Genomic DNA, 12,017 nt, shown 5'->3' on the forward strand with positions numbered 1-12,017 from the left:
GACTCCCCTTATAAGCTGTCCATGCTTATAAATAAATTCTGCACCCTTTCCAACTTAATACTTCATACTGCTAGGTTGTACACAATACTCCTAGGTCAGGTTGTCAAAGTTCTTTTACAGATGTAACATGAGGTCCCAAATCATGTACTTTATACACTGACCAATGTAGGACAAATATTGCCAAATACCACTCTCACTATTCTGTCCAACCCTTGATCATTCTCTTGCTTACCTCTTCAACAGATACTTATTTCCTTTCAATAAATTCTTTAGGTTTGTTTACTATTCTTTTGGGTGTTCTTAAACTGGTCACAAAACTGAAAACCTAGTTATGAATGTAAATGGATGTCTGCAATTTCATTAAATGCAGACAACTCAAATGTGTGGCATTGTGATAGATAGTAATAATAACTTAGTAGCAATATTCCTTTTCTGAATGTAATCTGATAAGCAGAGCTATCTACATTTGCCTGTTAACTTCAGATTCCTTAATACCTTTTTCTTTCTTGATTTATTTTTTATCAATAATTTTTGTCAGTGTGTGTGGCATAAAGCTTACAAAAGGTTCAAAAAAACTAGGTAATGATAGAGATCTAGAAGATTATAAGGCTAGCAAGAAGGAGATTAAGAGTGAAATTAGGAGAGCCAGAAGAGGCCATGAGATGGGCTTGGCAGACTGGATTAACGAAAATCGTAAGGCATTCTACAAGTATGTGAAGAGCAGGAGGATAAGATGTGAGTGAATAGGACCAGTCGAGTGTGACAGTGCAAAAGTGTGCATAGAACCGGAGGAGATGACAGAGGTATTTAATGAATACTTTGCTTCGGTATTCACCTGAGAAAAGTATCTTGGCGATTGTAGGGATGACTTACAGCAGACTGAAAAGCTTGAGCATGTAGATAATAAGAAAGAGGATGTACTGGAGTTTTTGGAAAAGCATCAAGGCTATTGTGGGAGGCGAGGGAAGAGATTGTAGAGCCTCTGGTGATGATCTTTGCTTCATCAATGGGGATGGGAGAGGTTCCGGAGGATTGGAGGGTTGCAGATGTTGCTCCTTTATTCAAGAAAGGGAGCAGAGATAGCCCGGGAAATTATAGACCAGTGAGTCTTACTTCTGTGATTGGTAAGTTGATGGAGAAGATCCTGAGAGGCAAGATTTATGAATATTTGGAGAGGCATAATATGATTAGGAGTAGTCAGCATGGCTTTGTCAAAGGCAGGTCATGCCATACAAGCCTGATTGAATTTCTTGAGGATGTGACTAAACACATTGAAGGTAGAGCAGTAGATGTTGTGTATATGGATTTCAGCAAGGCATTTGATAAGATACCCCATGCAAGGCTTATTGAGATGTTAAGGAAGCATGGGATCCAAGGGGACATTGCTTTGTGGATCCAGAACAGGCTTGCCCACAGAAGCCAAAGAGTGGTTGTAGACGGGTCATATTCTGCATGGAGGATGATGACTAGTGGCGTGCCTCAGGGATCTGTTCTGGGTCCTCTACTCTCTGGATGGGGAAGTTGAGAGCTGGGTTAGTAAATTTGCTGATGATACAAAGGTTGGGGGTGTTGTGGATAGTGTGGAGGGCTGTCAGAGGTTATAGTGGGACATTGATAAGATGCAAAACTGGGCTGAGAGTGGTTCATTTTGGTAAGTCAAGTATGATGGCAGAATATAGTATTAATGGTAAGACTCTTGGCAGTGTGGAGGATCAGAGGAATCATATTTATTACTGAACCTGAAACTGAAAAAATATATTAAATTTTTGAAGAGTCTCTACTGGTGCACAGTTATGTTTAAAATCATAGTTGAACCTCGATTTTTCCTCTATTTCGATGAACCAGCAATTTTGTGTAGAAGTTACTCTAATCAAAAGCGTAACCAAATAAAGAAGGTTCTTCTCTTTCCAGTTTTGGGTTGGTGGAATTATGAACCCAAGGAAATTCTAAGTAACCAAGATTTCTGTCAAAGTGAATTTTGTTGCAATTTAAAGTAAATGGGTGCAGAATAAAACTTAACATAACAATGACAAAGATTCTAGTGTGTACATTGGGGTTAGTGTAGCATATTTTAAAAATGGCCAACTAATGTTGCAACCAAAATGGGTGCTGCACATAGATGTCTGAAAATGCGCTGCTCAATCTGCCTCTATCATGACCATGACCAGGCCCGGGGCACCAGCCATAAGCTATTCTTTTATTCTGAAGAGAAACCATTTCTCCGTCATTTCTCATTTAGAAAATTCATCCAGGCATTACCTTTTGTCAGTCATCCATGCAACCACCATGCTGAATGAGACTCGTATGTCATTCCTCATTCTTGAGAGACACTGCAGAGGAACTTGTTCCATGGTGTCTCCAGGAATGCCCGATGATAGGTGCATCTGACAAATGGCATTACCTAGGAGATTTGCAAATTAAGTAAAATGCATTCATCTTTTGGACTGTGTTTACCCTGTACCTCCCCCTTCCCCATCTCCCACAGAAAAAAGCAAGTAATTTCTGACCCTCTCCCCACATTATTTGCTCATCAAGCCCTAGTGAATTTTCTGGCCTTGTTTTTATTTAAAAGGAAACGGAATCTGTTCTTAAATAGGCAAATGAAATTCAGTAAATAGTGAATCATTTCCCAAGTTCATGCCTGATTATAATATGAATTTAACTATTTAATATGCATATACTTTATACTTGCTGTAATGTTTTACTTATTTATTTTTTTCTATATTACATGTATTGCATTGTACTGCTGCTGCTAAGCTAACAAGTCCCATGAAATATGCCGATGACATTAAATCTGATTCTGAATATATATTACCTATTATCATTCTAGGTTATGTAAATTTTAGCTTTAAATACAGTGAAGAATAAGTCAACAATAGTCATAACACATGATGGCAATGGTTTGAGAAAAGCATAGTTCAAAAATGTTATCTTTTTGCTGCACAGGCCAGCAGCGCTATATGACGAAGCATACCAAAACCCATTCTTAACTTAACAATCAACGATCTCTCATTATTGGGCACCACAATAGTGTCGCGATTAGCGTGACACTGTCACTGCTTGGGGTGTCAGAGTTTGGAGTCCAACCCTCGCATCCTTTTTAAGGAATCTCAGTACATCCTTCCTGTGGAATGTGTGGGTTTTTCCAGGTGTTCTGATTTCCTCCCATGGTCCGAAGACGTAACGTGTAGGTTAACTGGTCATTGTAAGTTGTCCCAGGATTGGGTTCAGGTTAAATCGGAGCTGTTGGGGGTTGCTCTGCAATGAGGCTTGAAGGGCTTATTATGCTCTGTATCTCTAGAAATGATAAAATTCACCGACATACACCTCCCACACGGCAAATTTGATTCCTAGTCCAAAATTAACTGGCACATACATATATGGCAGTGAAGCTATTTAAAATAGAAATAAAGAGCTGGGAATTCAAATGACATTTTAATTTGAAGGCTTTGAGAACAGTGGTCTTAGTGGCTGGTACAGGGCTGGATAGAGTGAAGTACTTGCTCAACCTTAGTTCAACAAACTATTCTCCATTCTGCATGGAAGTGTTACATTGTTACCCAAATCAGCTAGTCTTTTGGGAAGGTTGCTAATATACTTCATTCAGTCACCTGAAGATGGAATAATGCAACTAATTTTCTTTATATTTCGCAACTTGTTTGTTTATATAAACAATATTTTGAAAATAAAGCATAGTTTACCTGAAGTAAATTCAAGATGCTAGATGTTTTTATGTACTATAGCTTCCTGCTTGTGTGCAGCAATGGAAATTCACCATCCTTTTAAACTGCAGCTTGCATATCTTTTCAAGGTTGAATTGTACAATCCCATGCCCAGTGCATGTTTATGTCTGAAGTACAGAGAATGCAAAGAAAGTTGTCTATCTTGTCAAATTTGGCTGCAAGTGTACTATCAACATTCAAAGTGTGCAATATGTACTGGAACTGAAACCTGAATACCTTTTAAAATGTATACTTCATGACTTGCTTGCACATTAAGATTTCAGCAACTTTTTCTTTCCCTAAACTACCAACACTGTCAATTTTTCCACTTCATTCCGGAAAACATGTGCAGGTATTAGACTAAGACCTAATAACCCTTGGCACTTGCAAAAATAGAACTGGTGTATGTGTCCGCAGCAAAATCAAATTAAGGGAACACTGTTGGCTGATGCATGGAAAGCTGTGTGACACGGCTAGTGCAGCAGCTGCCGCACAGCTCTCAGGTTCGGTACTGACCTTGCGTGTGTGGAGATTGCAAGTTCTCCCAGTGACTGTGCCCCATTGAGTCTGTTCTGCCATTTGATCATGGCTGACTTATTTTCCCTCTCAACCCCATTCTCCTGCCTTCTCCCTGTAACCTTCGATGACCCACTATTGGAGAAATGGTGGTTTCCTCCAGGTATTCCAGTTTCTGTACACGTCCCAAAGAAGAGCAGGTTGGTGGTAGAAGAGTGGTAGAATCTGAGGCTGAGCAGTTGATGAGAAAATGGGAGAGTAAAAAGAAAAGGAGGATTAATTTAGGGTTAATATAAATAGAGGGTTGAAGATCAGACCAGATTCAGTGCACTGAAGGACCTATGCTGCAACTATACAGGGTACTGGTGAAGTCATACCTGGAGTACCATGTGCAGTTCTGGTCTCCATACTTGAGGAAGGATATACTGGCTTTGGAGGCAGTGCAGAGGAGGTTCACCAGGTTGATTCCAGGGATGAAGGAGTTAACCTATGAGGAGCGATTGAGTCGCCTGGGAGTATACTCTCCGGGGTTCAGAAGAATGAGAGGGGATCTTAAAGAAACATGCAAAATTTTGAAAGGGATAGATGAGATAAAAGTAGGAAAGTTGTTTCCATTGGTAGGTGAGAGGACATTGCCGTAAGATTCAGGGGAGAAGATTTAGGACAGAGATGAGGAGAAACTGTTTTTCCCAGAGCATGGTGAATCTGTGGAATTCTCTGCCCAAGGAAGCAATTGAGTTTTCCTCACTAAATATATTTAAGATACGGTTAGATAGGTTTTTACATAGTAGGGGAATTAAGGGTTATGGGGGAAAAGGCAGATAGATGGAGCTGAGTTTACGGACAGATCAGCCATGAGCTTATTGAATGGTGGAGCAGGCTCGATGGGCCAGATGGCCTACTCCTGCTCCTATTTCTTATGAACCGTTACCATGTTGAATCAATCTGAATCTGTGCTGCATGAGACTCTATTTGTCACTCCATGAGCAGATAGTGATATAGGAATTAAATTTCAAAACTGGTATTTAACATTTTGTTTATTTTTACCATGAGTGATATGTCGGGAGAGAAAAAAATTATCCCTTGTAGTGATATTATTGTAGTATTCAGCCTAACCTGCTGAGTATTCCCAATTTATTCTATTTTTATTTGAAATTAAATTGTATGCCGACCTCTCAGATTAATACAGTGACATTTCATCAGGGCTTACTAAAGGTAACTATTAATTCAGATACACTAGAGCTGATACCTATTGTTAACCTATTGTCTTGTTAAATTTTCAGAAGTAGCAGCCGACGATGACCCTGCACCCTGCAGCTTAAATGTCGGAAGTGGCCGTCACTGTTCAAATGAAACATTCTGCAAAAGTGGATGGGTCGGCCCTAATGATGGAATTACTAATTTTGATAATTTTGCCTTTGCTATGTTAACCGTCTTTCAGTGCATCACCATGGAGGGCTGGACTGATGTGTTATACTGGGTATGTACTACAACAGAAACTAAACAAAGAAAAAGCACTGAGAGTTGGGCCAAGAGCTTTGAATGCAATATTTTGTGGACAGCTAACTTAACAGACTAAAGTGACTGCAATTTTGTCATTTGTTTTACCATGAAACATTGCTTAATGCATGCAGAGTTTATTAAGGAAGTAAATTAAAAGGTAGGTAGGTATAGGTTCAGACTATGTCATGCTTTCATTATAAGTGTGTATCATTTAGAAAAAGCAAGTTCTGAACTGAAAAATATATATCGTAAGCCATATTTATTTTAATTACATTGGTACACTAGTATTGGAATTAGATTTAAAGTTACAGAGTTTTATTAACACAGCTTCCTTTTTCTTATGCTTTATTTGGACAATTCTTATTTCTAGTCCCTCTTTTCCAATCTATCTTATTATTTATTAACCTTTTTAATACCCAACTCTGTTTTTATATCTCCATTGACTTGACTATTTTTATTGGTATCATCTTGTTTAGTCTTGTGTTGCAATTCAATTGTCATTACCCAGTTCTAAATTATTCCTTATTGTTTGGCTGTTCGTTTTCCTGGTTCCTGATGCATTTTCCCCTTTGTCTCTGGGAGCTACTCTATATTGACTATCTCTGCTATTCTGTGTTTCTAATGGACACTCGTTTATTCAGTGCAATATTTCTTTTAGATTTAGTCCTTTCAATAAAGTTACTTTTAACCTGAACTTTTCCAAAGAACATCAAGTAGCAGCAGGAAGATAACAGGCTGAAACCTGATGTTAATAAGTTGCATTCTTTCAAATATTGGAATTTCTGAAAGTGGGAGTGAAATAATAAAAACTGAGGGTTGTTTAAGAATACAGTAGATCAGCTGGAAACTTGGTTCGAGCAGTGGCAAATGCAAATTAATCCACACAAGTGTAATGTAATGTATTTTGGGAAGTCAAGTTCTGATAAGCTATATGGGGTAAATAGCAGGGTTGATCTATAGACATATCTTGGGATTTAAATTCATAGCTCCCTAAAGAAAACAGGAGTCTCGAGCTAGAGGGCATAGGTTTAAGATGAGCGGGAGAAATGTAAAGGGGATCTGAGCAACAAATTAAAGCTTCATGTTACAGAAAAATACAGCCCATTCTGACTGTGGTACCCATCTGGCTAGTCACAACTTCCTGTGTTCAACCGATATCCCTGTAAACCTCACCCCTCCTCTATGCAGTAATTATCCAAGTGCTGCTTAAATAATACTATTTTATCTGCCTCAACCACTTCCTCTGGAAACTCATTCTATATACTCAGCACTTTCAGAGTGGAAACAGTTGCCCCTTGGGCCCTGTTAAACCCTTTGACCCTCACCCTAAGCCTACATTTTTTACTCTCCTACCCTGGGGAAGACTCTTACAATCAACCTTATCTATGCCTCTCTTTATTTTAAATACTATTATAAGGTTGCTTCTCACTCTCTTGTCGTTTCAAATAAAGACCTGACTTGGCTAGCCTCTCAGTATAGCTCAGGTCCTCTAGTCTGGCAACATCCTTATAAGTCTTTTCTGCACTTTTTCCAGTTTAGCCATGTCTTTTCTGTAACAGACCAAAACACCACACAGCTTTAGTTACCCTGACTGTGTAACTGGATAGTTGACAGTAGGTGCAGATTCAATGGGCCAAAGGGCCTGCTTCGGCTCTGTAAGTCTTTATGTATGTGAACTTAGGGTTCAAATTGAATGCCATTTGGACAACTTTTAAGTGTTCAGATTGGTTAACCAAAAGGCAAAATAATACAAACAATCTGTTCTGAGATAATAGAATTCATTTCCATTTGTAGGTTTCAATGTATTTATTCCTTGTTTAATTTTCTTACAGTTATAATCAAAATTTAATCAGACTTAGTAAGCATTATAAAAGGATTTAAGAGTAAATAAAACTTGCCTTGCATCTGTAGAAATTTAGTAATTCAGATGCTTACTTTAAAAGATGTTTATTCTTTGAGGGAAGAAAATATGGGGCTGCACTATTCAGAATGAGTGATATATTAATCTGACAAAAACATAACCATAACTGCTGAGAGTAACTTATTTCAATGGAAATAAATAATCAAAATATTGAACTGAGCTAAAATTTTCATCTTGCTGTATTTGGTAAGCAAAAGTTGATGTGATGAAGCAGTGCATTTGGTTTGAATGTGTTATGCCACTGTCCAATAGATGAGTGTCTGTTCTTACGTTTCATTGGGAGTTGCCATGTGTAGCTAGGCAAATCCCCTGAAGAGGAGATCTGGGTTCAAGTTCTTTTGAAACTTGAATAAAAAATGAAACTTCACTGCATTGTTGGTAGTGCCATCTTCCAATAAGGCATTAAACTAATACCCCTTCCAGTCCCTCAGGCTGTTGTAAAAGATTCCATGACAATACTTCAAAAAGTGAATGGATGTTTCCTGTGTCCTTATCAGCATTTATTTCTTCATCAACATCATAATAAATATTTTATCATTATTGTAAGACCTGAGTGATTTTACTATGCACAGTTCTCTGTTGTGTCTCCTATATTAAGCTGATGATTAAAAAAATGTATTGACTATAAAGTACTCTGAGTTATCGCAAGCATCACAAAAATGTGTATAACACAGTTTTCTTTTTTTGAAGGAGCACAAATTCCTTACACCTCTCTTCCTAAATATTAGCATTATCTATTAATATTTTAGTAACTTGTAGGATTCCAAATCAAGCTAAGTTTGATTCTCAATATGTTTTTTTATTCTTTGGGCACCTCTGTGCGCATTCTAGTAGGTGTCATTGTAAAGTTAGAAATAATCATCGTTTTTCTTTTAAACTTTTCTCACCTGAGGATTCTTAAAACCAATAATAGTTGCTCTCTAATTTAGTTTAGTCCAGCAATCAACCTAAAAGCATCTATATCATTCATTGTCTCAACAATCATTTGTATAGCTACTGAGCATTAACTACTAATCTGCATTAGTAGTTAAAATCTTATTTTACCCAGTTTCCACAACCACTCCCACAGAATCCCAGACCTTGTTCCTTCTCCTGAATCTCATTCAGCACAAGGCCTCGCATCATTCAGCATCTAGATGAGCTGGACAATCTCAATGTTATTTGGAACAGAAATAGCAGGCGCTATCTATCCCAGCCCAAAGACTGAGATTTCATCTCCAAAGGAATGAGATTGAACTGCACATGGGGCAGTCAAAAGCTTGGATTATCGGAACAATTCTCCATCAAACCAATCACTACACATTGAGAGAAGATGGGAAAGTATCATCGGTTGCTCCTGTGCTATTAACCATGTTGAATAAACTTTGAGCCAATTTATAGACAATAGGTGCAGAAGTAGACCATTCAGCCCTTCGAGCCTGCACCGCCATTCTGAGATCATGGCTGATCATCTACTATCAAAACCCGGTTCCTGCCTTGGCCCATATCCCTTGATTCCCCTATCCATAAGATGCCTATCTAGCTCCTTCTTGAAAGCATCCAGAGAATTGGCCTCCACTGCCTTCTGAGGCAGTGCATTCCACACCCCAACAACTATCTGGGAGAAGAATTTTTTCCTTAACTCTGTCCTAAATGACCTACCCCTTATTCTCAAACCATGCCCTCTGGTACTGGACTCTCCCAGCATCTGGAACATATTTCCTGCCTCTATCTTGTCCAATCCTTTAATAATCTTATATGTTGCAATCAGATCCCCTCTCAATCTCCTTAATTCCAGCGTGTACAAGCCCAGTCTCTCTAACCTCTCCGCGTAAGACAGTCCGGACATCCCAGGAATTAACCTCTTGAATCTATGCTGCACTTCCTCTATAGCCAGGATGTCCTTCCTTAACCCTGGAGACCAAAACTGTACACAATACTCCAGGTGTGGTCTCACCAGGGCCCTGTACAAATGCAAAAGGATTTCCTTGCTCTTGTACTCAATTCCCTTTGTAATAAAGGCCAACATTCCATTAGCCTTCTTCACTGCCTGCTGCACTTGCTCATTCACCTTCAGTAACTGATGAACAAGGACTCCTAGATCTCTTTGTATTTCTCCCTTACCTAACTCTATACCGTTCAGATAATAATCTGCCTTCCTGTTCTTACTCCCAAAGTGGATAACCTCACACTTATTCACATTAAACGTCATCTGCCAAGTATCTGACCACTCACTCAGCCTATCCAAGTCACCCTGAATTCTCCTAACATCCTCATCACATGTCACACTGCCACCCAGCTTAGTATTATTAGCAAACTTGCTGATGCTATTCTCAATGCCTTCATCTAAATCGTTGATGTAAATCGTAAACAGCTGTGGTCTCAATACCGAGCCCTGTGGCACCCCACTAGTCACCACCTGCCATTCCGAGAAACACCCATTCACCGTTACCCTTTGCTTTCTATCTGCTAACCAGTTTTCTATCCATGTCAATATCTTCCCCCCAATGCCATGAGCTCTGATTTTACCCACCAATCTCCTATGTGGGACCTTATCAAATGCCTTCTGAAAATCGAGGTACATTACATCCACTGGATCTCCCTTGTCTAACTTCCTGGTAACATCCTCGAAAAGCTCCAATAGATTAGTCAAGCATGATTTGCCCTTGGTAAATCCATGCTGGCTCGGCCCAATCCTATCACTGCTATCTAGATATGCCACTATTTCATCTTTACTAATGGACTCTAGCATCTTCCCCACTACTGATGTTAGGCTGACAGGACAATAGTTCTCTGTTTTCTGCCTCCCTCCTTTCTTAAAAAGTGGGATAACATTAGCCATTCTCCAATCCTCAGGAACTGATCCTGAATCTAAGGAACATTGAAAAATGATTACCAATGCATCAGCAATTTCCAGGGCCACCTCTTTTAGTACCCTAGGATGCAGACCATCTGGACCTGGAGATTTGTCAGCCTTCAGTCCCATCAGTCTTCTCATCACCGTTTCCTTCTGAATGTCAACCTGTTTCATTTCCTCTGGTACCCTATGTCCTTGGCCCATCCATACATCTGGGAGATTGCTTGTGTCTTCCCTAGTGAAGACAGATCTAAAGAACTTATTAAATTCTTCTGCCATTTCTCTGTTTCCCATAACAATTTCACCCAATTCATTCTTCAAGGGCCCAACATTCTTCTTAACTATCTTCTTTCTCTTCACATACCTAAAAAAGCTTTTGCTATCCTCCTTTATATTCTTGGCTAGCTTGCATTCGTACCTCATTTTTTCTCCCCGTATTGCCTGTTTAGTTAAGTTCTGTTGTTCCTTAAAAATTTCCCAATCATCTGTCCTCCCACTCACCTTAGCTCTGTCATATTTCCTTTTTTTCAATGCTATGCAATCTCTGACTTCCTTTGTCAACCACTGTGGCTGCTTTCCCCCCTTTGAACCCTTCCTTCTCTGGGGGATGAACTGATTTTGCACCTTGTGCATTATTCCCAAGAATACCTGCCATTGCTGTTCCACTGTCCTTTCTGCCAGGTTATCCGTCCAGTTAACTTTGGCCAGCTCCTCCCTCATGGCTCCATAGTTTCCCCTGTTCAACTGCAACACTGACACCTCCGATTTGCCCTTATCCTTCTCAAATTGCAGATAAAAACTTATCATATTATGGTCTTATTATTATATTATAATTTGCTTTTATATATGCCAGGCTTCTGTTGTGCTCTATATTCATAATTTAAGAAAACAAGAACAGTAATAGGCCATTCAGCCTCTCAGGCCTGCCTCGTCATTCAATATTATGAAGGCAGATCAATGCTGACCTCGACTCTACTGCCATTTCCCCATTGCCCTCAATTCATTCAATCTTGCATATATTTCTCCATCTCCTCTTTAAATATATCTAATGATCTGGTCTCCACCACACTCGGGCCAGAGAATTCCAGAGATTCACTACCTTCTGTGAGAAGAAGTTTCCATGTAAATCAGTTGTAAACATCTGGCCCCTTATTCATGACTCTGCCACAAATGAAAATATCTCAACATCTACCCTATCAAGCCCCGTAGCATCTTATTCCTCATTCTTCTGCAGTCCAAAAGATAAAGTCCCAAAGTATCATGATTTTGTGCAAGTATTTTATGAAATAAGCTGGTTCCTTACATGTAGTACTCATTATTTTACTGCTGAAAAAGATAGTTTATGGATGCTTATGTATTCATGACTTTTGGGTATTATCAATTTTTTAAAAAATATATCTATATATATATATATAAATGACCAGCTTGTAACATTGTGCATTGCTTCACTTTCTTCAAACATATAACATTGTGGTAGGAATTTACATTCTTCAAAGTGTTTTGGGACTTTTTCCATAAA

The 12,017-nt window shown here is 39.0% G+C and overlaps 1 protein-coding gene across 1 annotated transcript in view; it reads left to right on the top strand.

Annotated features, from left to right (window-relative positions):
- The window catches only part of cacna1c (calcium channel, voltage-dependent, L type, alpha 1C subunit), a 615,084-nt gene that overhangs the window by 249,128 nt on the left and 353,939 nt on the right, over nucleotides 1-12,017 (top strand). Inside the window, exon 7 of the mRNA XM_059978076.1 lies at nucleotides 5,522-5,718. Within this exon, the coding sequence (XP_059834059.1) occupies nucleotides 5,522-5,718 (197 nt within the window). The remainder of the gene's footprint in view (nucleotides 1-5,521; nucleotides 5,719-12,017) is intronic.

The sequence above is a fragment of the Hypanus sabinus genome, chromosome 8 (genome assembly GCF_030144855.1).
Source record: "Hypanus sabinus isolate sHypSab1 chromosome 8, sHypSab1.hap1, whole genome shotgun sequence".
In the NCBI taxonomy this organism is placed as follows: Eukaryota; Metazoa; Chordata; class Chondrichthyes; order Myliobatiformes; family Dasyatidae; genus Hypanus; species Hypanus sabinus.